Raw genomic sequence first — 26855 nt, 5'->3', positions numbered from 1 at the left:
CAGTAGCTGTAGCTGTAACAACCAGCCACCAGCGGCTGCAGACACACACTCTGGACTCCTGTGAAGACAAAAGAGAGACTCTTTGAGCGCACATTTCCTTCAAACAGGTGAGCCCTCTTTTGTATAAATATAAGCATGTGTTAAAGTGATGTATAAACCGTCTCCTGTCGCAGAGACTCACGTTAACGTTAAACATGAGGAGATGCTGCTGCAACCTGATGTCTACAGCTAGCCACCATGCTAGCTTCAAGCACACTCAGCTGTATGGTAATTATGAGAACATTCAGTCAAGAAGCTGTTGAATCAGATATTAAGATGTGTTTATGTCCTCTAGTCCAAACATAGCTGCAGTAGTTAGTGGCAATACGAGACTACCAGTCCAACATTAAAGTTAGGACTATTTTTAGAGATGTTTTCACTTGTTATGCAATGCTTTTTTTGCTATTATTATAATAATATCCTCATGCTGTCTGTCTTTTTCTCTTTCTTTCTTTCAAAGGTCTTTTTTATTAATTGTCAATAATCAATAGAACAGTCACTATACAAGGAAAGTTAATTAAATACACAATGACAAAATAAGTCTAATGAAAATAAGTCATGAAATAATAATAATAAAAGGATATTTTTTTAATTAAATATATATATACCTATTATTATTATTATTATATCCTCATGCTGTCTGTCTTTTTCTTTCTTTCTTTCAAAGGTATTTTTTATTAATTGTCAATAATCAATAGAACAGTCACTATACAAGGAAAGTTAATTAAATAAATACACAATGACAAATAAGTAATGAAAATAAGTCATGAAATAATACTAAGAAGAGAATTTTTTTAATTTTTTTTTAAATATATATATATATATATACATACACATATATACACATACACACATATACACATTCATACATACATACATATATATATAAATACACATATATATATATATATATATACATATATACATACATACACATACATACACACATATACATACATACACACATACATATACATAAAAATAGAAGGAAAAAAAATAATAATAAAAATAATAATCATGCTGTCTGTCAATACAAAACATTTCATTTGGCTTTAAGCATTTCTGTTAATCTGCTGTGTTTCCGCACACTTGTCTGATTTTGCCTGTTGATGGTAGCTTCTAGGAAATATTGCACAAGGAGAAACCACTTTTTTTTTTTTTTCTGTTTTGCATTTTCCTCAATGTAGGGTAGCTTGCATGCACTAAAAGGTGCCTCTTGTTTCACAGGAAGTAGACATTAAAGGAGGGAGTTCACATGAAATACTATATTTGCAAGTGTAATAAAATACAGAAATGTGTTATTATTTTCCTTTATTTAACCAGGTTAGTCAAATGTTTCAAAAGTCGCTTAAAGGGTCATTTAATTGCTGTCTTGTAATTGCTTTTCCCCATGTTGTCCATGTATCTGTTTTTATTTTTTCTCACTCACAATGTTGTTTGGTTACGATTGCCCAGAACTCTTTATAGATATTTATTTCAATATCCTCCTCACAAATACTAACCATACACTTCCACACAACACACACACACTTGTCTTTTTTGATATATTAACTGTATTGTTATTGTTGTTATTATATATATCTTGTCCTATTTGTTTTGTTATCACTATTATGTAGTCATATTATTTCTTTATATTAATCTTGTCTCTAGGTGGAGGCTTCAGATAAGCCCAGTGTTTTTTTTTGCCTCTTCCTGCACTGTATATTATTCATTTTGTTTTCTTTTTTTTGTTATGTTATATAGTCTTAAATTGTACAAAACAGATAAACAATTAGTCCCATTGAGATCAAAGCTCTCTTTTACAAGGGAGTCCTGGCCAAGATAGCAGCAAGACAGTTATAGTGAAAGTAACAGACAACACATAAATTAACAACATTAAATCTTGCTCATACAAAACACTTTGCACACAGACAACCTGGACTGCAGCGATTTCACCAGAGCCTTAAACTCATTCAAGGTAACTAAGTTTTGAAGTTGAAGATCAAATAATATAACATAAAAATAACAGTATCCACTGCTATTAGCATTATTTTAAATATGGCTTCATCTACTGGCTGATTAGCCGCAAACAACATCTTAATTTCATGGTATAAAATGTGAACAGAGACAAACAATCTTTACCAATTTGAGGCTGTTGTGCTGAAACAACAGATCAATTAATCGATTGGCACCAAATTGATCATCATAATTATTGATTGTTGAGTAATCTTTAGTCTTTTATCTTTATTTTATTTATTTATTTAATTGCACATATATAAAACTGCACAAAATCCAGTCAATGAAAAAAACAAAACAAGAAATGTGTCAGGAGAGGTCAAGAAGCCACAGACAAAGGACCTCCCCCAACCACAGGAGAAAAAAAACAATAACAAAAAAGGAAGAAGGATCTAAACTAACATGATTTTAAAAATACAACAAAAGTTATACAACAACAAGAAATACACAAAATGTGCAGAAAAACAGGAAAACAATTGTATCTTTCCTGCGACAGTGCTGTTGAAGTGATGAGGAAGGATGCTCCGTGGACACTGTTCTTTTTGGTATAATAGAGTTTATTACAAACAAGCAACAAATGTCATAACGAACGTCTAGAACGTCCGGAGGTCTCAAGTCAAATCTGAGAGTCCTGCACTTCGGAGCTCTTGCGCCTCCTTATATCGGGTTCATGTCATGTAACATCTGAGCTGAGCGTATAACCATGCATGGCTCCTTTGTCCTACACATTTATCTTTCAGCCCCTGGTCCTATCTTATGACCATATTCTCAACTTATGCTTCTTACCCATGTGTTTACCCTTAGGGCCTCTCGGTCATGTGCAAGACTTGAAAATATACCACACAATCCAATAAAAACAATGAGATACATAAAAAAAGAACAGTACAGAAAAAAAGAAAATATATCTAAACATATCAAAAGATAATTAGACAACATGAATGTGATGATAATTTCCTTTCAAAATGTTCGAAGGATAACGAGCTCTTGATAACATGTATTCTAGTGTTCTATATATGTACACCACGATATCTGAGGGAGTACTGGCCATGTTTTGTTTTGTAAAAAGGCAGGTGAAGATGATTAACCTGTCTAGTATTATGTGAATGAATTCTATTTAAAGAAGTTGCTAAACGATGATGGTATAGAAGAAGGCAAGAACATATATTTATATATAAACACATATCTGATGAATATTTATGTCATAAACTGGAAGAATGTTCAGTTTCCTGAACAGTGGAGCAGAGGCCTCCTTAGTTGCCAATCTTACAAATAGTTTTTGTAACAAATAAAGTTATCAAGTAAACATTTGCCGATTCCAGCTGCTCAAATGTGAGGATCATTGTAAATTTAATATTCTTGGTTTTGGACTGTCAAAACAAGACATTTGGAAACTTGGGATCTGAGAAGTTGTAATGCAAATTGTCCCACTATCTGTATCAACCCTATGATGCTTTAATAAGCAAAGTGGTATTTTTACTTGATGAATGACTGAAGCATTTGATTATTGAAATTAAAACCTATTAAAATATCTATTAGGGTTGGGACAATACACCTCTCCAGATTTGATACTATCACAACACTTGGGTGCAGATTCAATATGTATTGCTTACGTAAGCGTATGTCTATTGTGATGTGAGCCAATTAAACAAGTGAGATGTTCTTTTTTTGTCCTCCTTGATTTTTGAAATCTGGGATGTGCTACCCTTTCTCATTTTTATACTCGTTGCTATGAATCATTTCAGGTAAGGTACAAGCTTGTTAGTGTGTTGTGTTTGTCTCTGTTCTGTCAGCTGTGATTTGTGTTAGGTACTGTTGGATTCTGGCTACTCAGAGCCTGTTTTGTCCGGTGCTCTTGTCTTGTTAATGTCAGATTTGTAGTGGTGTTTGAGAGTACTTGGATGCTGACAGACCCACTCCAGCTTCCTTTGTTGATTGCAATCAGTGATGTGTTAAATTTGTAACAGTATGAGGCTGCAGGTAAAACAAAGTCTGTAGGCAAAACTTGCACAAATCTGAAATGTTGGACAGAAACCGAAACTGACAGAAACCGAAATACTGAAGTCTAATCAGAGATTTAAATCAAGAGATAAAACCTGGAGTTGCTTTGCTGGGTAATTAACTGGGGAGTTGCTGTGCAGACGGAAATCGTGAAAGCTTTTATGAGACTGATGCACCTTTTATGAGCCCATACCCTGATTATCTGCTGAAACTGACATGATGTTGCTTTTAGTAAGTATACAGCTGCAAGACTTCAGGGCTGATATCTTGTGATGGCCCTCATTGTTTGGGAAATTCCAGTCAGGTTGTTGGCCTCCAATCCTGAACTGTATATAGAGTTTCTGGTTAGACTGAGTCTGATCCGATATTCATTTTTATTATGCATTCGTTTATTTTCTCCTAAGTAATATATCCAGCCACTCAATGCACACTAAGCCTACAATAGAACCACAATAAAATCAATAAAGCAGCTTAAATATGCTTGATAGCTGCTGAATAGCTCTGCAATAAGAAACCTCACATCTCTCATTTAATGGTATAATATATCGTGCATAGGGAATAGTGTTTTATATATCTGTGGTGTGTCAGTATAGATCTGTTGTGGCATACCAGCATACCAATATTATTTAGCTATTATTAACAGATCATCAAATATATCAGATTTATATGGTATATATACCCTATGTTGACAGATATATGCAGTTGCAGTACAGAAATGTTTTATAATCTGTAATTCTATGTATTGCCGACACAATTATTTTGTTTGTGATTTTATTTAGTTATTTAAAGTTTACCAACCAAAGTGTACTATAAATGACTGTTAACTATAATGTTAAACAGTAGTTAATTGTAAAGTTTAACTGTAAGATAATACTGCCTCAGTAAAACTTTTATCTTCACCATTACAAGAATTTGACATTTAGTCTCATTCATCTGCTGTTACACAATATTGCCCCTTCCAGGGAAATCTAATTTGGCACACCAGCATAGCACAGCTGAAAAAAAAAAAAAAAAACTTGAACAGATGTTGTCTTAATCTCTCGCTGCTCAACTTGTCTGGAAGTGTTTGCTCCAAAATCCTGTGGTATTTCTACAGAAAGAGATGAGTACTGAGATCAGACCATTACTGTTGACTAGCTATGCTCCTGAACCCATGAATGGTATGTTATGATGACTCGTATAAGGTCTTCTTCTGGCGACCTTCTTTTTAAATCATTGAATAATCCGTCCTTCATCTATCCATTGATTTTGCTGTCTCTTTTTCCCTGTAACCTCCACCCGTTGCTCCTGGCAATCCTCCATTTCAAAGCCAGCTGGGTGATCTAGTCCCTCCTGGAAGTCCTGCCCTGAGGTATCCTTGCAGTCAGTCGTCCTCAGCACACCTGCTAAAGGAACAAAAACAAGGCCATTTGCCCCGTTTCATTTTGGCTACTCATACTGCACCCAACCGGCTGTCATTTTCATGAATTCTATTACCTTCACTTTGAAATCCAAGGGCGCTTTCACAAACCAACATTTAGTCTGTTTTAATCTAACTCTGGTGCGGTTCATTTGGGCAGTTGTGAGCGCAGTAATCGTACTCTGGTGCAGATTAAAACAACCGGTCCGAGAGGGGGTCTCGTTTCCAAGCTAACCCTAATGCAGTTCGATTGCAGTGAGAACATGATCTGACCCAATTGCAGGAAGTGAACCGAACCGCAGTCTGCCTGCGAGGGCATTTGTGGTGATGGCCACAGTTAAATGACAGGTTAACATGAGTGGAAGAGGAGGACTGACTTTTGTTTGACATCTGGGCCAAAGAGAACATACAGAATATGTTAAATAAAGTCCACAAAAATAATGACGTTTATAAAGTCATTTGAGATCAACTGGAGAAGTGATTCGTGTGCACAGTAGATCAGTGACGAGTCAAAGTGAAAACACTTCGACAGCAATATTTCAAAGTCCGCGATTCCCTGCATAGACGTGGCAGCTCTCCAAACTATAAAGATAAATTTGCTCCTTCGTACACGCCCCTCAGCACATACATTTCTTTTTATTTTGGGCTGCTTTAATTTGTGCACTGTCAAACCGAACCAGACTAAATAGAAAACAAACCAAAACTATCTATTTCACTCTTATTCAGACTAGCCTTACGGACTATGGTTTGTGAAAGCGCCCCAAATGATACTTTGAGCTTTGGGGTGTTATTTCAACCAGCTCTTAACCCTTTAAAAATAGACCTCCCGCGGTCGATGTTTGCATGATCCTGTTTAAATCGATCTAAAATTAAAAAAAACTATCAAAATGAGCATATCTCAGAAACAAAAAAATGTAATTTCCTCTTGAGATAGACGTCAATGGGAAAATCCCTAAATGTTAAAATATTTATGGGAACAGCTGTTCCCACAGTCAATTTACTAAAAAAACAGATAAAGTAATTTTGTCATAGACTGATCAGGGATCTCTGCACAGCACAAAATTATGGTTAAATAGGCAAAACGCAGATTTTCCATCTGTTTTCTTTGATTATCCTCTAATTAACAAGAATTTAGAAGGCCTGTGTATTTGTTAACTTTATTATTAATTTGACTCCTACTAGAGCTTATTTCAGGAAATTGAAAATATACTGGACTGCTTCTGTCTCTGTTATCTGATTAACTTGTAAAACCACCACCTCTGGTTCACTCACTGAAGCATCATGGGATTGACTGACCCACATCTGTTGCTCACACTGTTGCTCACACTGAGGCATAGTTCACGCTGAGCAGAGCAGGAATCCATCAGATCTGGGTTAGCTGTGTAATGCTACCACAAAGCATAAATCTGCACACATCTGCACGTAGAGTACATGCATGGATACACACCGCACAGAGCCATGAGTAACCACATCTCTAGTAGGCACTAGAGTCCATTAACTCCCCACTGCTGCAGGGGAACTGGTGGCAGGCGAGTGGGTCAGTAATGGCTGAAGTGAGGGGGATAAAAGAAGATCCATTTAATATGATGAGTCAGGACATTGGGTTTGGTTTTTAGAGAAAACCCAGATGAAAACGATGACTTTCTGGGTCATATCTCTATATTTAGATTGTGGACTATATTAGGAAGTGGATATAGAAAGGAGGACATTCTAACGGTTAGGATTATATCAGTAAATGGGGAATTCAACAGAAAAAGATAAAGTGTCAGAGGGAGATTTGGAGTTACACAGGCATCTGAAATAGGGGAGTTTAGTGTCTGTGCCATGTCTCAACCTGGAGTCACTTACTGGCACTGCCATGTGCCAAACACCCCCAACCCCCCCGCATGCTCACAACACACACAAACACAATCTAACTGCAAAGGCCACAGGTTATAAATAGCAAACAAACAGGACACAGTGGACTCCCCGTGTAAGTAGTCCTCGCTGGTTTGTTTATCATTTTTAGCGCGATAGCTAAGATCTCTTGATGATTAATGGTCGACTGGGTTTTCTTGGCAATTTCCTCGTTGTTTTTGTTGGCATGTTGCCGTGTGATGTATGATTTTGCCTGTTTGTGGAAGACAAATACGTGTCGAGTTGTTGGATTATTTGGGTGTGGATGGGAACCCAGAAGGTCTATGTAAGTGTGGCAACTTTGGGTTTGATTTACCAGGTTTGGTTGCTATTTTGTGTCAGAGATTTTTGTCTAAAATCTGTTAAGAGACCTCGGTAAATAGAAAATTGGTGTTTATCTCCTAACATATCGTTTTTGTTTCCCCCCCCCATGCTCTGTTATAGAGGTGCAGATTTTATGGTTTGGTTCCAACAAGTTGTTTATGTGTGGGAGTAGTAACTGTAGTAGCTGTCTTGTTAAGTATGATGCAGTATCAATTATTATAAAATTATTATATTGGGGTCCTGTGAGGTCGAGATTTGAATGCAACTCAACATGTTTGCCTTTTTTTGCTTTAAGGGAAATAGAGTTTTGCAAGCCAAAACATAGAGATTAACTGTCAAACTCTGTAGCTTTAACATGTGAGAAGAAACAGATCTTCAACTTTGTTCTTCTTTATACAGACCGCAGAGCCTGAAAACCAGAGCCTGCTCTGCTTGTATAGGCGTTGAAAGAAAACTTGTGACATGCTGTGTTTAAGTCCCACCCACATCAAAGAATATAGCAGTGGGAAAGTCTTATCCTCTAATTAACAAACAATTATAAAAAACCTGCTCCTCATGTGTCATTTCACCTCACATCAGTGGATTATGCACAATATCACTGAATAAGAGGGTAGAACGTAGAGGAGAAAATGTTATAAAGGTCATTATTAACTGACATGGACAGCCAAAGGCAAGCTTCATTGGATACATGAGGACGATGGCAGCTAAAGCTATATTTGGTTTAGAAAAGATGTTGTCCACTGTGACTGTAATGTAACTGCAGTGTTTCCAGTGTTACACCACCACACCAAATTCTGTTGTCAAATTTAACACTTTAAAAGTTTCTTTAAATATTTAATATTTATTATCTTTTCCAAATATTTATCACTCACTTTTCTAAATCCACATGAGCCACTCTTCACATCAGCAAGAGTGGTGAAGAACACTAGGGGAAAATGTCCTCCTAAGTTACTAAATGACCGATTTCTGACAAGCAATGAGGTAGCATTTAAGAGGCTATTTTTCTTTTTTAAATGAAGTCTGGCACCGTGCTCGCTCCACATAAAACGTACCGCGGCTCGTCACTACCAGCAAACTTCATGGAGAACAACGAGGGCAAAACAGCATCACCGATTTGTTTTATTCTCTGGTCAAGCTCAGCTAAAATCACAGACTCCCGTCAGCACGGTAGCGTGTCGTTACCAAGCCTGTTTGTAACGTTATCTTCACTTCACTTGTTCAACTGACTTTGGCAGTTTAGATAACAGACACTCGACTGTCCTGCTAAACCACAGACACTTGCCTCGCTCATGGACTCACGGCGCTGTGCCGCTGCAGAGTGAATATTGACCTTTTCAAACTTAAAAACATAACCGTCTAAATGGGCCCCTTTGTATTTCCTGTTGCAATGTTTGTTAATGCAGTCGCTGACAGGAAGTAAACTGGGACCAAAGCTGTTGGCCTAACAACAGAATGGCAATATAAAGGTCTATATGGGAAACGCTGGAGTGGGTATTTGGTGTTATTTCTGGCATTGAAAAAGTATATATTTTTTGGCCTGGTGGGGGTTCCCGTTGGTACAATATGTTGTACAGTTATTGGGGAAATGCTGCACAGTGAATAACCATAGGTTGACACAGACTAATGATTGCAGCTTACTATCATTTGGAAGATGGGTAGCCACCAACATTTTGGTAACTGTATCAGTCATGTGATCCTTATCATATTTGTCTCCGTTGCCTCTTTCTACATCAGTGAATCCTGCAGAAATGTTATTCACCATGAAGCTCAGAGTCAAATGTGCTGCTTTTAGTAGTCTGATGTTTCTTTGTATCTACCTCTAGATCAAGACTCGGTATGTTGGCTGCAGTTCTTATTATATTCTGAGCCAACTAGGTGCAGAGTTCAGGGGAGATTTTGAGCGGATGACTTTGATGACAATGATGTGTTGGTGCAGATCACCCTCTCTGTCTTTCAGTATTGCAAAGAAATTGGAAATCTGGGGCTAAAACTTGAGAATATCTTCTGATAACTTTTTCATCAGACCTGTTCAGTCTTGATTTTGAGAGGCTAAGCTTCATAACTTCAACATTAGGTCATGTTTTTTTTTTTTTGTTTTTTTTTTTAAATGCTTCAGGGTCTTTATAGCGATATATCCAAATTTCAAAAGTAAAACATGAATCACATTTTCTCTCTTAAAGCCTCTGGGTTGAGGGATAATCACCCGCATATTATGTAATTTTGGTGGGCTTGTATTAGCTTAGCTGTCCTCCTCCCTGCATCTCTATTTCAGTGCAGTTGATTACATTGTTGGGTATTGCCACCCTGTTTAATGCCGTCGCCCCCTCCCTCCCCTTTTACAAATTCACCCCTCGGGGTCTGGAAGGGAGGCATCCTGCCCGTCACACATGGCTACGCTCAGTCGCAGTTTGTTGGACTTTATCTCTCCAAGCCAACATGTCTTAACAGAACATAACTTTCTTTCCACAGAGGCGGCCACATAGAGGACCCTCACATAGGACAGCAGCTATAAACTCACACAGACAGAGCCATGCTGGAATACTACCAGACGTTAGGATGCCAGAAACATGCAACGCAAGAGGACATCAAAAAAGCGTAAGTGCCCCTGAGTGTTTTCTGCTCTGTTTTCCCCCCGGTGCTGTTGTTAAATGTCGCCCACTCGGAGGGGTGTAATAGGTTAATTATATCCCCCTCTAGCTGTATAAACTGACACAAGGAGAGAGAGAGCAGAGAGGCTGCAATACAGAACGTTTCCACTCTTCTTCCTGTAACCTTGCCGCTGTCAAATACCTTCCCCCTACGCTCACCCACCTCTCGCGGTCGCCCACTGAACAGTTCCAGTTAATTACACACTACAAAGGTTTCTCACTAACACCTTTTTGTTTCGACAAGTGAAGAGTTTCCTTTAAGTTGAATTTGAATGTTACATAAGCCTGTTTTGAAATCAGGCTCCAGAGGAAACAAACAGTTATTTTAGGTAATGCAGTAAAATCATGTGAGAGAGGATGAAACCATTGAACTTAACTGATTTATTGCTGATCAAATCAACCAGTGTAGTCAATTTGCCAAGCGTAGAAAGATAGCGAATGCTGAGCTCCTGCTATCTCTATGCTCTCAGTTCTTGGCTGCCAAAGTCAAATGTTATCTCGACTGACACCAATCAATAAGTCATATCTTTAGCCTATGACCCTCTTCTTGATCTCCGATTGAATTATTTGCCATGCTAGCAGTTTGTTTCTAGGGACGGCAATGTCAGTCCACCACTTTAATCCACACTGAATATATCCACAACTATTGAATGGACTCTCATGAAATTTGGTACAGACATTCATGGTGCCCAGAGGACAAATCCTAATGAAATTGGTAACCCTTTGACTTTTCCTGTAGCGCCACCACCAGGTTGACTTCAGTGTTTTTGAATGAAATGTCTCGACAACGATTGGATAGATTGTCACGAAATTTGGTACAGACATTCATGTCCACCTCGGGATGAATCGTAATAACTTCGGTGATCCCTTAACTTTTCTAGTACATCATCTTGTCATTTAGCTCAAAGCGCCGATGTGTCTAGTGCCCTGTTTATGTCATATTGGAGGTACCGTAATTACAAGTTTCCAACTTGGGAATAGTGTTCACGTCAACTTCCAAGTAGGGCTGGGCAATATGACGACATGTTGTATATCGTCGAGATATGGAATGACCTGTATCGTGATAGAAGATTTTGGCCATAACGCCTAGCCCTACATCCAATTACAAATGAGAAACATTTTTGAAAGCTTCGATATATCCGACTTGGCACTTACTAGTATGGAAGGGCCTGAAAAAGAAACTAGGCTTTTGCCCATTGGCGATCGGACTGTATATTGACAGTTAAAGGGATGATCGACAATTGTTTTTTCTTATGTCGATATTAAGGCGATTTTAATTAATGCCCTACTCTACACTTACATGTTTCTGGTGGAGCGGCATGTCCACCTGCTGAGCCTTGTTAATCAGCACTTGGACAATTTGAAAATAGAAACGATCACCCAACCCTAAAACAAACAAGTATTGACGCCTCATATCAGCCAAATCGTTAAATGTAATCAAACCCAAATTAAATGGATATGGTGGTTGTCACTGCACAGTTTTTTAATCCTCACATGACCAACTCTATAATCATATAGCCGACTTATTACGTGAAAGCTAGTTGATGTTACCATGGGAGTCTTTCCCAGAGCTAGTATGGCTGTAGACGCTCAGTCTTGATTGTTGATTAAATGTGATGGGTGTAAAATTAAAGAGAGCTAGAGTTAATACTGTCCTCAGAGACTTTTGAGCCGAACATGGAGTATTCAGAGCAAGATAATGGCTGCGGTTGCTTTTACTAGTCAACATACAGGCTTCTGACACCACATTGTTCAGCTTAGTCTGCCCGGTTGACCAGGCTTTAGACAGCCAGATAATGTCACAGATTACAACAAAGACGTGGACGACAAAGACGTGGACGACAAAGACTATTCACCACAGACCCATAAGGGAGTCAATCCCTGGATTGTGTGCAGCCTTTTTTGCTGGCTGACTCTCAGTCCGTAGAGTCTTGTCCACATCATCTGTGTGTCCCCTCGCTGCCGGTGCTGCTGCTGGGCTTAGAAACAAACAGCTGATGCAGCGTAAGCGGCTGTGCGAGCCTCCGCTGCACGTCAGCGGAGTTCAGGCTGTCTTTGTTATTTCTGCTTGGATGTGGGGGAAGGACAGTGTGTGCATGTATGTATGTATGTATTTGTGTGTGCATAAAGGGGTGTCTGTGTGTTTTGGTGTAGGCATGGTTGCCACCCTAAAAAAAGACTTGAATGTGGATATGTGTTTCTGACGGGGATGTCCGTAATACATACATACACATTTTCCACATCCCATTTAAGAACTGAATGTCTGCCCTTAGAATATCTACAGTATATGACATACATTGTGTGTTTGTTTCCGTTTTGATGTCTGTTTTTTAACTGTATGGCATTTGTGTCTCAGTTACAGAAAATTGGCATTGAAGTGGCATCCAGACAAGAACCCAGACAACAAGGAGGAGGCAGAGAAAAGGTTCAAAGAGATCTCAGAGGCATATGAAGTGCTCTCAGATGGTACGTTTTTATTCTGTAGAGGGAGAAAATATATCATATAGCCATATTAAGTGGTGATTATATGAATGTGATGACTGGTGTTTCTCTGTTGTCATAATTAGCACCTCTAATTTAAGAGTTGACATTTCTGCTGTTGGAGAAAAGTAAGATTGGACTTCCATGTCTGATTAGTAGGGCAGGGTGTTGGTTTAAAATGTTGCTGCTATTATCAGTACGGTGACTTAAGGTTTTGGAACGGATACTAAAATTATCAATCATGTTTTCCTACAAGAACACATGCAGCCTTTTAGGAACTTTGCTTGAAAAAATTTAAAATTTAGGGATGCACCGAGCCAGATCTTTTAGTCCCTTTACCGATACCAGGGCATTGGGTATCGGCCAATACCGAGTACCGATCCAATACCACCAGTGTTTAATTAATAAGCTGTATGCCTCACTGTATGGAGTGACTGGGATCATTATTTTATGTGTAAGGCAACAACAGGTTTGACTTAAACATTATTTTCCTAACTTTGTAAAACAAAATTTAACAAATAAATACATAGATATACATTTATTGAATTATTTATTATTAAAATAATAAATCGTGCACCAGCAACTCGGTAAAAAATCTTCAAAATGATCAGGAATTACAATTCAAGTGTAAACTTTTTTTATTTAAATTCCAATATATAATGTATGTAGTATATACATATAAAACTGAATTGAATAGACCGGCCCCATTGTCACCTATCCAGCTATTTGAGACAGTATCAACCCGATATATCAGTATTGGTTCATCAAAATGATGATTTTAAATCAAGGATTCTGATCTGATTATATAATATTCTAACAAAACTGTTAATTTGACCTGGCATTTGATTCCAACTCTCAGTACTTTACACTTTTTGATAGTTTGTGCTATTTAGGTTGGTAACAAAAAAGTATGATGTTCAAAATTTAGGTCATGCATCAAATGTGCAAAGCAGATAAATTTTTTCTTTAGTCACATTTCTGTTTCTTACGTGGAAGTAGTTACCAGAATAACTCTGTAAATATGAGAATGTCTGGAATTCAGATGTAGGTTTGAGAACACAACAGAAGCCTGTAACGTTTTCATTGTATAATCCAGTCACAAGAAGCAGGTATTGTTGCAGTGCACAATGTCAGGATTGTTTTATGCTGGAGTGAGTGGGTCTTGTGCAGAGTTATTGCGTGGTGGGTTTAGTTTTGCTTTCCATATGTCATTTGATGTCATAAACTGTTATCAGTTTGGCTTGTAAATGTGTTCAGACACTGATAGTTACGCCTTTCTTTGACCATTGAACAGCCACTAAATAGATCACAGCACATAAGTGCACATGCAGATGGTCAAATTGATTAACTACATGCATAAATCGCAGCTGGATGTGATTTGGAAATGTTTACCCGTTTTTGATTACTGTGATTTGTCAGAGTGTAAAGTAAAAATTGAAAGGGGCAGTTAATATGATGCTAACACATACTTTGCAGTGTGAAGACTTTCATGACCCTAACTAAGGTTTCAAATACAACAGGGTGGGAATTTTCTCTTTCTGTTGGTCTGTTTTATCTTAAGTCCTCTTCTTTTGCAACAGAAAACAAGAGGAATACTTATGACAGATACGGCAAAGACGGCCTTTCAGCAGGAGGAGGAGGAGGAGGTAAGGAGACCACTTTCAAAATGAGTGCATTTCATTTCATTACAGCTCAGTATTGCGTTTGGTATTTTTTATGACTTGTAATAACAGCGGCATTTCTAATCCTGCCTCTGATAAATGAATTGTGTAGTTTATTAGCTTTTATTGTTGTTTTATGTTTTACAGGAGGCCATTACAATCACTTTGGCGGCAGCGGCTTCACATTCCGTAATCCCGATGACGTTTTCAGGGAATTCTTTGGCGGCAGAGATCCATTTGCAGATTTTTTTGGTAAGTCCGATTCGATTCAGGCGAGGCACTGATGTGATTTCATGTTTCCAAAGAGCAGGAAGAAAGAGGGACTGAAGAAAGTCATAAGAGTGCAGAGTAGACAATGGCTATTATTAGCTGCATCATTTTATCTGGTCAGAAATATACACAGATGACCTGAGACGGAGAAAAGGAGAACATCCTGAGTCTCCCAGTTGTTTATCATGTAAAACATCGATATTTCTATTTCCTAATTAGTTTGCCTGTTAGCTAGCAGCCCCTGCTGTGTAGAATGTGGAAGATGGAGCATAGAAAACTTTCTGTAAAGCCTCGTGCTAATCTCCCCACAGCACAGCAGTTTGCATCTCCAACACTCTGAGCACTGTTTCAGCCTCGGGAAGTCATCTGCCACTAAATGTCACATGTTGGAGAACACTGAGTATCTCTGCTGGATGTTGACCTCAACTTCATTACATAGCCTTCATCTACTAACCAGGGTTTAGAGCTCTTAATTTACTCTTTCAGTTAGTGAAACATTAACTATGAAAAGAACAAAAACAATGATGATATAAAAAAGATTAAACACATTAATGCTTCTACACATACTGCATACATACTACACACATAAAGTAGTTGGAGATTACATATAGATTTAATACAGTTTAGCCATTTCACCTGTAATTTTTCTTATGTTATTTGTGCTGAAACAATCAATTCGTACATTGCAACTATTTTGATGAAATGGATTAATGGTCTAATTTAGTTTTTTCTAGCAAAATTGCCAAACATTCATCGGTTTCAGCTTCTCAGTTGAGAGGATTTAGTGCTTTTCACATGTAATAAACTGATTTTGATTGGGTTTTAGACTTGATACTTGTTACTTAGATAAAACGTCACCTTGGGCTTTGTGAAATTTAGGTGTTTTTTTCTGTCTTTTTATAGATTAAACGATTAATAGGCTAATCGAGACATTAATAGGGAGATTAATTTATTGTAAAAAATAACTGTTAGTGGCAGCCCCATCTTAGTTTGTATGATTTTTGATATATGTTGAATTTGCCCTGTTATTTCTATCCATTTTGACAGTTGTGGACGTGTTTTTGAAGCCACTTCTTAGTAGGGATGCAAAACACCACTATTAAATTACAAGCCTGCTAATTATTGAATGAAGTGCCAGAGACATAGAAGAGACAATAATCTGAACATAGGCCTACTTGACATTAAATAGCCTGCCTTATTTTATGTATATAATCAGTGTTATGGCTTCATATAATATAGAAATATCATTAATGAATTTCTTAGTGATTAGTTTCATATCTTAACAGACATTTCTCATCTCTTGTAAACCCTTGTAAACTATTATACTGCTGACTAAGGTAATATACTGTTGACTAGTGGCCATTCATTTGTTCTAATGACAGCTTCTTGTAGTGCCTGATGGTTGATTATATCAGTGGTTGTGTCATGTGTAGTATAGTTATTGGGGTTTAGCGCCTGTCCTGGGTTGTCTGGGTTCAGCAAAAGGCTGATTGGAAGGCATGTGTAGTTCACCCCATGTAGCTCTAAATATGGAGTTCAGACGCAGGCGGAGGATGGATTTGAGCGTCTACATCACTCAACTGGAATGCTTTCAAAAATAGCTTCCGTATTAAAACAAAAGCAGATGTAATAACGCCAAGTGTGTGTGCGCCGCGTGTCTCCATGTGTCAGAGCACATGTAAAACTAGGCGAGCGTGGGTGTACAACAAGTTATTGAAAAAACTGTAATCTAATATCCGAGTTATTAGAGATGATTCTTAAGAGGAGGGAGGGGGTGGTACTGAATTAGAGCTTGTAGGGAAATCCAAGTCAGATTGTTTTTTATAAACTGACCTTTATTAATGTTGTATTTATTAACATGAATGAGATAAAGTGGTGGAGGACACCTGCTGTTTTCTCTCGGTGCAGATAACATCATGATTTGGCCTTTTTAAGTGTTGTTTACTGAAGAGAGTAAAGTTCAAGTTCTATTTTGACCGGGGACAACCTTTATTACGCTTAATTGGCATGCAACAGGATATGTCCAGACGTCCGTCTTGTCAAGTTTATTTCAACTCTATATTTAGTGTTTTTCCTCGGATAGATCTATATAAAGAAAGAGACATTTTTGGTTTCCTCAAGATGGCAGACACAAAAAAAGAGGGTTCAGATGTGTTTTTTAAAATCCCATCCAGCCTCCATTCATGGCTGTCCAGCAGCTTGTGAGCAGCAGCTGGTCTTGTGGATCTGTCAGTCACCCACCTCAGAGCGGCCAGCAGACTGAGGGGTGTGGGTGTAGGGGTGTGTGTGTATGTGTATGCGCGCGCTGTAAAGACAAATGTAGATTCACACAATGATGAGGGCTCAGTTGTCTGCCAAGAACAGCACACACTCATTCTCAAATTAATATATGAAAGAAGTAGACAAGAAAGAGATGTCAACAGACTGTTTTTACACACATACATACAGCAGAAATATATAAAAATAAAATACCATCTGGGTAATTTTGTATGTTGGACATACTGCAGAAATATATATATAAGAAAATATGCAAAAAAATACTCCCTGGGCAGCTCCTATAATCAGACTTTGTACATTATGGCGCATATTTTGAAAACCCATTGACACTGTCACTTCAATGTATCCTCTGCTATTACATCCTGTGCCATGTTGTATAGGTGTGGCAAATTCCTCACTGATTTAATCTCAGCCTTTTATGCCTGACAGGTCTTTTGTAGTTCTATCAGAGTGCATGAGTGTGAGAGCGAGAAGGCCTTGACTTTTCTCCCAGCTATCTCTTTGTGCACACTAATCATGCACGCAAGCATTACACCAGAATTCCTGTGTTTAAGCAGCATTTCTTTATACTCCTCTCTCTTTCTTCCACCGATGTCTGCCGTCTTACCGACAGCTTTGTAAGGGCTGAGCTGTCTCCTCTAATGGCTTCTTCAAGGTAAATGGACAGTAGTGCACTTACAACAGTGGTCAGGAGATACTTTTATTTAAAGCTTTCTCTCCGAGGGAACAAGCACAGCTTTCTTGTCGCTGCCTCGGTACATTCAAGGTTGAAGGAGGCGTCTCTTCTTTCAGAGAATGGTGCCAGTGATCCAGCCTTATCCTGCTGGGGCGACCCAGATTGGCAGCGTGCAATTAGTAGCGTGTCCATAGGGTTTTAGGAGGAGAATTAGTGGTGGGCACTTTGACAGTTTAGGGTTAAGATTGTTCCAGGAATTACAAACTGATGCTCTTACATCCCATACAGCTTTTTTATTATCAGGTACTTAAATCTTTTGGAATCTATAAACTCTGCTCTAATCAATATGTTTATATTAATAAATGACCTTGTTCAGACTGCCAGCTCAAATTTAGTTTTTTGGAATATCCAGATTGCATCCAGATTGATTTAAGAAAGTCTGGACAGCCGAAAACCACATGAATCTTTTGCAAGTCGGATCCAAACCACATTTGGAGGTGGTTTAAAATGTGATTCCAATGGGAGGCTCAGTCCGGACGCTCAAAACGGATTTCAGTGTGGAAGTGCTAAACAGAGTCCATGCTGCTCCTAGCAGAGCTCTATGGAGGACGACATAGAGGAGGACAACAGCCCGTTGACAGACGCCGAAATAAATTGTTATTATTGGCATTTTTACTTTCTGTTGCTTCTCCCCTCGCCATGTATACCGGCTGTATACCAACCACCGGACAAACTCAGCGACAGAGGAGTTCTGTAATCTGTACGATGTTTCCCTCCACAGCTGATGACCCCTTTGACGATTTCTTCGGGGGTAGTCGCAGTCGCCAGAGGGGCGCAAGCCGAGGTAGTATGGGGGGATCGCTCTTTGGTTTTGGGAGCTTCCCAGCGTTTGGGCACAGCCTCCAAGGGTTCGACTCAGGTACGTAACATCCCAACAAATAACTCCACATTGTACTGGATTCATCATGGAGTGTACTGAGGTTTTCTTGAATGTGTGCTCTTTTGCAGGTTTTAACTCATTTGGAGACGTGGGTGGAGGAGGATTCACTTCCTTCTCTTCTTCATCTTTTGGCGGCGGCGGTGGGGGAGGAGGCTACGGCGGCGGAGGAGGAGGAGGAGGAGGAGGAGGAGGAATGGGTAACTTCAGATCTGTGTCGACCTCCACCAAGTTCATCGGCGGCAGAAAAATTACTACAAAACGGTACTTAAATGTGCAGCATTTTAAAGGAATAGTTCCGTTTTTGGATCATCGATTTAATCTCGGCAAGAACGGAAAATGTGTGTCAAACTATTTCTATAAGACCTCTTTACCAGCCTGACTTCCTGTTCTCTGATGTCTGCTTTTTGTGTTTGTTCCAGGATCATCGAGAACGGCCAGGAGCGGGTGGAAGTGGAGGAGGACGGTCAGTTAAAATCCCTAACAGTTAATGGTAAGGAGCAGCTCCTAAGACTGGATAACAAGTAATTATCTCGCCACAACATTTGACCAACATACAGATTACACACCTGGAAAAAAACTCGCCCAGTGACTATGTTTGGTACCGGCGGTTGGTCTCTCCTCTCTCTGTCCTCCTGCATCTCATTCCCAAAGAACAATTTTTCTCATTTTAGCTTAGCTGCAAGGGAGGCGAGAGAGAAGCTCACAGTATTTGTATATTTGTATTTATTCCATTATTACGGGGGGACCATCTTGATGGGATTTGTGTTTTTGTTTACTACAATGATTGAATTGTACTTTTTATTTCGGCCATAAGCACAAAGCTGGGTACGTGCTATAGCTATATATTTTTTCCTTTGGGGTGGATATTGTCTTTCTTATTGTCGCTGGAAAACAAGATGCTGTACATTTAGACTTAACGCATGTCATTTTTGCTCTTTTCATTTGACCAATTTAACAAGTGAATGATAAAAGCCTAACCACTTCACCCTAATGTCTTTAACTTCACCTCGCTAACCTGTTAGCTGTTACCATGTTCACGCGTGTGTAATATGAATGACATAGATTGTTAATGAATTAATTAGAATAATGTGCATTTTTACTTACTTTTACATTTGTTTGTGTATTTTAGGATAACACAGTGTGTTTGATTTGTTTTTGCATGATTGCTGAGTCCAGGAGGCTGCTTTGTAGTTTCACTGTAACTGTGTCAGCAACTCAAAACCATGAACCAAGACCGCACAACAACCTTAAACTGTTAACCGGACAGACAGGGGAATTTTCATTCTTTGTAAAAAGAAAAAAAAAAAAAAATAAAGAGTTCAGATTTGGTCAATAAACTTAAGTTCGTGGAAGGAAAGTCTGCTGCAGTCACCTGGTGTCTTTGTGATGTTTCTTTTTGCTTGAGTGGCTTTTCATCTTCTCACCTTCTTCCTGGGTGTGTGAAGTGTGAAGTGTGTGCTTGTGCCTGATCACATTTAAAACCTGCTTCACACAACTGCAGTAAAGGAAACCACAAGCGGCTGCTTCTTTCGGTACACTCACCCATCATACAGCTCACCGTGTGCATTATTTTAACCTACTAATTCCTGGTGACTCACATTAGGGCTTGGTCACTGATTCTACAGTAAACCGGTAATGTGCTGTGTGTGTGTGCTTCACTACAATAATCCTATTTAATTTAGAAATCACGAGGGGAAAATCCTCTGTTTTCAGCAAAGACGCACCTGTAACCTTGAACCCTGAAGTGTATTTTTTCTGTGTGGTAGGTATTCTTTACCTTTACGTACCAGGTGAGAAGGAAACGACAGGATTCATATACCCTTCCTTATGTTTCTCTCTCTTTGCCTCTCCCATCAGGACATTTTTATTGGGTGGCTTGTAAAAGTGCTGATAGTGCACCTCTTTTGAATACGCCCTCAAACACAACCTGAGCTCTGCAGAGGCATGGAGCCAAACTAAGGACTCAAAATGTAACTTATTGTTAAGCCTATGTGCAAACAAGATCTTATAGCTGGGAAAGTCCAATTACTGTTTTAAAAACTTGCTTCATTTGGAGACAAGTAATAAAAACATAGTTCTGCTATCCCAGTGTCCGATTAAACACCAGGCATGATGGGCTCAGAGTCAAAGTTAAATTGAGTGGTACGTATGATTGCAGTTGGCTCAGAGGTCACTGTGTACAGACAAGAGAGTGTGCGTGTGTGTTTTCTTGAGGAATGTGCTCGGGGCTAGTTTATTTACACAAGCCTCGCTGCATATTTTTGTGAGAGACGAGTCAGGAGTGGGGAAACTGAGGAGAAAGGAAAAAGACAGGGTGAGGCCTTTTTAGTTGAGTCAAGCTTCAATGGTAAAGTCTGATATGGTTTACAGTTATGATATTTTTAATTTAAGATTTATGAATGTGTTTTGGTGTGTCTTCTACTATTTGTCTTATATATGTTTTTCTTCCTTTAATTTCTTTTTCACCAGTAGGCCTACTGATTGAAGGGACGTTTGCGCTTGCGCAGTCCTGTTGCTAGGTGACACTGCAGCCCTGCACCAATCTCTATTGCTTACATAGCGAGTATGCTCTCTCTTCCCCCCCTCTCTCTCTCTGTAAATGTGATGAGTAAATTAGGCATGTGTGTTGTAGATAGGGGATTACTACACATTGAGCATTAGGCCGCAATAATTGTAGGATCTATTCAAATATGTCTGCATTAGATTTTCATGATATCAGTGGAGGAGTATAAGTAGTTATAGTAGGTGTTTCAGGAGAAGGAATTATATTTATGGTGCAATAGCTCCCTCTCCTGGATCAGTAGAGGTTTTATAATTTTGTGCTAGAACTTGAACCATAAGTTATAACATTTTGCTAATATTTGTTTCTATTTTGGCAAATTGGCACCATCAAAAATATGCAGAATTAGCTACTAGTAGTCTCTATTTGCATTGTACCCATGTGTGTACAGATAACTATCACTGGATTATGTTGATACTGGAGACAATTTAAAAATGCGATGATTCTTAGGCAAGTTCTGGAGTTATGACGAGCGTCTTTTTTTCTGTAATTGTTAAGTGGATTTATGGACATTTATTCACGATGGACATCGGAGATGATGATCATTATTATTTTATTTATTTATGTTTTTATTATATTTATTATTATTATTATTTATTTTATTTTTTTTCCTACCCAGGCAATCCTCCCAGGACCCATGAGGCCTATATTTATCTCTTGACTCCATGTAGGGGCCCCAATGTAAAGCATTGTATAGTCTAACTAAACTTAAAGCTTTAACTTTACTTTACATAAGTCTAAGAATTAATGTAAAATAAGTTGTCGAGTAAAAGTAAAATCATTAGTTAATTTTGATATGTCCCTTTTTAAAAAAGAGAAATTGCTGCTACTAAGCCTATACCAGACATTTTAATGTGAAGGTGCACCTTCATGTGGCCACTAGGTGACACTGTTTGTATACAAAAGACAGCATGACATTATCTGGCTGAATGATAATTTCCTCAACAGGAAACCACACAGTGATGGGTATAGGATAACTTGAGCAACACGTGACAAGTTATACTCCTATTAACATGACTTTTTAAAAATAAAGAAAACTTCCATTTCCTTAATTTAATCATCAATATAATTGTCAGTATTATTTTATTATGATTTGATAAAATTGGCTTTGTATGTAGTGATAAAGTCTTGCTGCCTCTTCTCCTGCACCCATCCATTCCAATATGACACACAATACTGTGATTTCCTGTCCCTGAGTCCCCTCATGTTATGAAAGATGGCTTCCTGTTGGCAGAAAGCAGTATCCGGTGTTAACCCCCCTCCACCTCGTCTGCTTGACAGCTTAGCGTGAAGCATCGAAACGGCCCAGAGCCGCTGGCCACTTTATGAACGATGGCAAAGATAAGCTGCCAGTTTCTCTTTGGCCGTGTCTGAACAAGGACACGGACTATCTCTCTGTGCTCAGCAGTAGAGTCACATCAGCACGGCACCAGATGTCTTGAACCGGGGGAAGGTGGACTGGTGAAAATAATCTGGTCCACAGTTGTAGTTGTCATGTAGGGTTAGCCTCCTCCTGAACACTGATTTATTTTAGGCTTTAGGCTCCAGCCGGCTGCAAGTAAGGCTTGCTTTTGTCACAAAGATCTTGTGTGTGTTTAGGTGTTAACCCGGGTGCTTGTGCTTGTGCCTGTGTTGCAGTCTAGACGGCGTGTATCAAACAAGCTTTTACAGATTCACACAGCATTGTTTAGCCCGGAGACAAATGACAGGCACTCTCAAGACAATAGCTGCAAATGTTCACTCTGCTTTTCAAATTAAGTCCTTGATCCAGAAAATAAAAGGCCGCCTTTTATGAGCATTAAAAGATCTCATTATCATCACTGCACTTTGATATTGTCTTTGTTGAAATTAATTAACTGATGATGGATTATGCGACTTGATAGCAGAAAGAATCTTATCACCCAGGTAACCCGGCCCATAATAGCCCCCAATATTGATCCTCTGGAACAAAGCTCTCAAGCTTGGAGCCACATACATGTTGCCTTAATCCAGCTGTCTAACTTCAACCTGATTGGACGAATGCAGGTTGGGATTAGTTGTTTTTTCCAGAGCTGGATAGAGAGCGAGTGAGAGCTTTGAGAGCCTTGAGAGTAAATCCACCAATTGTCCTGTTTCTGTTGGGTCCTCTGGGTGCTGGTCTCTCCTCGCAGGGGTCAACTCTGTTTTTAAAAGTGTGTTCAATTTGGAAACCTCGAAGTGTGGCACTAAAGCAACATAAATCACCTGTTTTCAGCAAGAAACTAAACTGCATACGGCGAGAATACTCAGCCAATTTCAACCTTAACACACACGAGAAGCGTTTGTGACAAAGAAATCGACTCGGGGTCAGAATAGAGGTCCTGCGATAATAACATGCCTATTCAAAGAGAATTGAAATCCAGGGATGTCTTTGTTAAGACCTGAGCACATGCAGCCGGCCTTGATTACCTAAAAACCCTTGAGCTCCTCCTGAAAGCCTCGAAAGAGAGCCACCTCCCTCTAAAAAGTGTTGCAATATAGCCACAATCTTCCATGTAGTATTCATGATTAAAACGACTATATGTTTATGTCGAGGTGCTCCCACAGGTGAATGTCAAACAAAGCTGTCTTGTCTCTAAAGACTTCTGATGTGTTTAAGGCCGGGCTGTTACAGGGGGATTTTGAAATGCTGGTGCAGATCCTCCTCTTAATGGGACCAGGTTCAGCACGGCGAGCATCTGGCCTCCTTTCTTCTCCTCTCCACTGCCTTAATTACACAACACAATGGCGATGAGATCTGCCTGTAATCTCGCAGCATAATAAATCCCCCCCCCTCCCAACCCCCCTCTATACCCTGCCTGCCACTAATTCAATATAAATGTAAATTACCTAGAGAAAAGAATAACCAAATCTCATTTTATTTACATGACTAATCACAATAAAGTCAGGCAGATGAAATATGAATGAAATATATGGTTGGCGTTTGAAAGGAGGGAGGGGTCTGCATCGCCTTAGGGACTCTTTCAACTTCTTGTTTTATATCGTCTTTGTTGTTTCATGTTGGTTACATCAATACGCCTTTTTGCACTCAACTTGCTTTAATAGATGTATGTTTGATTGTGTTCACACCGCCAAGGGCATCACAAGGTAATATGTTTTCCTTTCAGCTGACTTCTTTTTGCACCACACATCTCATGTCAGAAGATTCAAAGAAGCCACACAGAAGAAAAAAAAAAAAATGATGTTGGTTTGAACACCTCAGGCCATCCATCCAGACAGCGAGAAGAGAGGGTTTAGGTGTGATTCATTTCTGCTCTGCTCTGCCCACACCCACAGATGTTGCAGCCGAAGAGCCCTCGGCGGAGGAAGAGTCTCGTCGCCGCAGACAGAACGCACTTCCTGGCCTCGCCCTGCACCAGCACCAGCGCTACCTGAGGAACTCCGCCCAAAACCCCTCGGAGGAAGAGGAGGAGCACGGCGTACAGAGCTTGGGACTAACGAGAGGTCCGCCCACCCGCCACTGCAGGGCTGATTAATTACCAGCACACACAGGGGCTCTCCTTTTTAAAGAGCAGAGTCTTAATAAGCGCAGCTAATTGTCTGCTTTTGTGTCTGATGGCCACACAAAGGACGGTGACGAAGAGTGGCGTGTTTGATTGGCAGATGTAAACACCGCAGTAACGACCAGAGGTCAGAGGTCGCCCTCTGTTTTCCTTTGTGGGGTCAGAAAGTCGCACACAAAAGCTGAGCAATTATCTGCAACACACAGTCGCTGAATGTTTTATAATAGCAGCTTCGTTAGTTAAGGAGAGAACCTTTAATTTAACTGTGCACACTTTCTGCTGGGACGCAAACAAAAGGCCCTAATTCTCCATCTGAGATAATGACAAACTACTCAAATGTGGGTCCTCAGAGAGTTTATTTTTAACTACTGCTGCCGGCTGAAAGTAAAAGTTTTAAAACATTTGTCCCACTTTATAATAATTCACTCTCTCTAAAGTGTTTACAAGCTGTGACAAATGGCTTTATTAATAATGAATTAATGCTTTACTAATGCTTTATAGATGAGTTACAAATCATTTATAAGAACAAGATTTTGGTTACTGGTGTTTATCCTCTCACCTCACACTTGTTTGTCTTCTTTAGCTATTAAAGTCACAATGAAGGCCATTTGACCTTTGACCTTTCGGAAAATAATTGCATTTTTCACAACCTAGCAAGCCATAATTTTATATTATTAAAGTTTTATAACTAAATCATTAGTGAATCTAAATATCTAACGATAATGTTCTTTTATTTTGTAGGACACATGGACACAAAGAGGAAGAAACTGTGGCTAAAAGAAGCAGAGTCCAAAAAGAAAAGAGCTCCTCGATACTTCCCTCGGTTTGGTGGATTTGGTACCTTTTATTAAACACACACAAACTCACACACACATGTAGATATTTGTTGGCAGAAGTGTCATCAATCATATGTGGCATTAGTTCATCGTTGCTATGTATCAGAGGCCCATAACACCCCCAGAGCTGCGCCGTATCTCCCCTTGTCTATCAGCTGCAGTGCAGAGCGTAACCCCCTGCCTGCATTCATGAGCAGTAGCCTGCAGAGACTTCACTTCAGTGTTTTGTAAAGTCTAAGATAAATTTTTAGTAGTAAAGCTTTTGCTATTGCTGTATTTATTGTGGGTGGGCGTTGTGGATGGATCATTCAGAACTTTAATTAACCTCCTACGATTGGGCTTTTCCTACTTTTTACAGCACACGTTTTCAGAAAGTGTGTTTTGAAAGAGTCCAGGTGGAAGGAGAACTACAGTAGCAGCCTTGTTTATGATGAGTGTGAAAATTACTGCAGTAATATTGTGTAGCATGCGAGGATGAGTGAAGGTCGAGCTATTCAGTGGATCCTTTTTTCAATAGAGACAAGGAGGGAGAGGAACACCTGGGGAATGTGAGAGTACGAATGAAAGCATTGAAGAGTGACTTTTATTACAGACTGAAATGAACATGAATGCTCACTCCTCCATCACACATGAAAACTGACAATCAACACTCTGGCAGCAACATTATTCACTCTTTTACCGCTGCTCCCCCCAGGGTGAAAAATAGCTTATTTTCTTTTTGTAGGATTCTTTGTACTGAGTAGATTCAGCAACATGTTAACCTTCCATGGGTGCTTTTTGTAAAGGATTTCTAAAGCAGACTAAGGTTCCCCTCATCAGATTTGTCCTTGCCAGGTTGCTCTCATGATTATTGTAAGTGGAAATGTCTGAGAAATGTTCATTTTTTTATGGACTCCTACCAATAAATGCTTAAAGAAAAACATGTACTCACGGGTAGTCAACTTTTCATTGTATAGTACTACATATCTATATTAGCACAAATACCAATAGAGACACATGCACAGCGCGTTAAGCTGTAAACACAGGTGACATCATATCAACATGTAAAGCTGATTTAGCTTAGCAAACAGTTGCTTATTTACAAAAAGCAGACACGGAGCAACATTAGCTTTCATTTGAAGTCCAATATTCACTCTTATTTTAGCTCTGTTTTGGTCTCCACCAACTTCTGAGGGAAATACAGTACCCAACACTTTCTCATCCCAACTCGTCACATATCGCCGCTTTGTCACGCCCTTTGGCGTCACTTTAGGTTTAGGAAACAAAACCCCTTGGTTAGGTTTAGGAAAGAACTACATGGTTGGGCTTAAAATGACTACGTTTGTACAAGGAAA

At 39.2% G+C, this 26855-nt stretch overlaps 1 protein-coding gene across 3 annotated transcripts; it reads left to right on the top strand.

The window, feature by feature from the left end:
- dnajb6b (DnaJ heat shock protein family (Hsp40) member B6b) lies at positions 1-26441 on the top strand. Of its 3 annotated transcripts, none has more exons than XM_074621383.1 (10): positions 1-107; positions 10121-10246; positions 12656-12765; positions 14361-14426; positions 14592-14693; positions 18446-18583; positions 18673-18865; positions 19024-19094; positions 24459-24626; positions 25427-26441. In XM_074621383.1, the coding sequence occupies exons 2-10, from the start codon at positions 10182-10184 to the stop codon at positions 25534-25536; spliced, it is 1023 nt and encodes a 340-aa protein (XP_074477484.1). In that variant the 5' UTR covers positions 1-107; positions 10121-10181; the 3' UTR covers positions 25537-26441. The 3 variants fall into 3 exon arrangements, with proteins under 3 accessions (XP_074477484.1, XP_074477486.1, XP_074477485.1); XM_074621384.1 differs by lacking the exon at positions 1-107 and adding an exon at positions 7341-7403; XM_074621385.1 differs by lacking the exons at positions 24459-24626; positions 25427-26441 and having other exon boundaries at positions 11-107; positions 19024-19961.
- Positions 26442-26855: the final 414 nt, after the last annotated feature.

This window comes from Sebastes fasciatus, chromosome 21 (genome assembly GCF_043250625.1).
Source record: "Sebastes fasciatus isolate fSebFas1 chromosome 21, fSebFas1.pri, whole genome shotgun sequence".
Taxonomy (NCBI): Eukaryota; Metazoa; Chordata; class Actinopteri; order Perciformes; family Sebastidae; genus Sebastes; species Sebastes fasciatus.
The sequence above is the reverse complement of the archived record's forward strand: the minus strand, read 5'-3'. Positions and strand labels throughout refer to the sequence as shown.

Bases quoted from the DNA above. Each gene is read 5' to 3' on its own strand.
- dnajb6b (XM_074621383.1), top strand. From the start codon at position 10,182: ATGCTGGAATACTACCAGACGTTAGGATGCCAGAAACATGCAACGCAA. The intron at 14,694-18,445 runs GTAAGTCCGATT...TTCCCTCCACAG, and splicing joins TCCATTTGCAGATTTTTTTG to CTGATGACCCCTTTGACGAT. The intron at 19,095-24,458 runs GTAAGGAGCAGC...CCACACCCACAG, and splicing joins AAAATCCCTAACAGTTAATG to ATGTTGCAGCCGAAGAGCCC.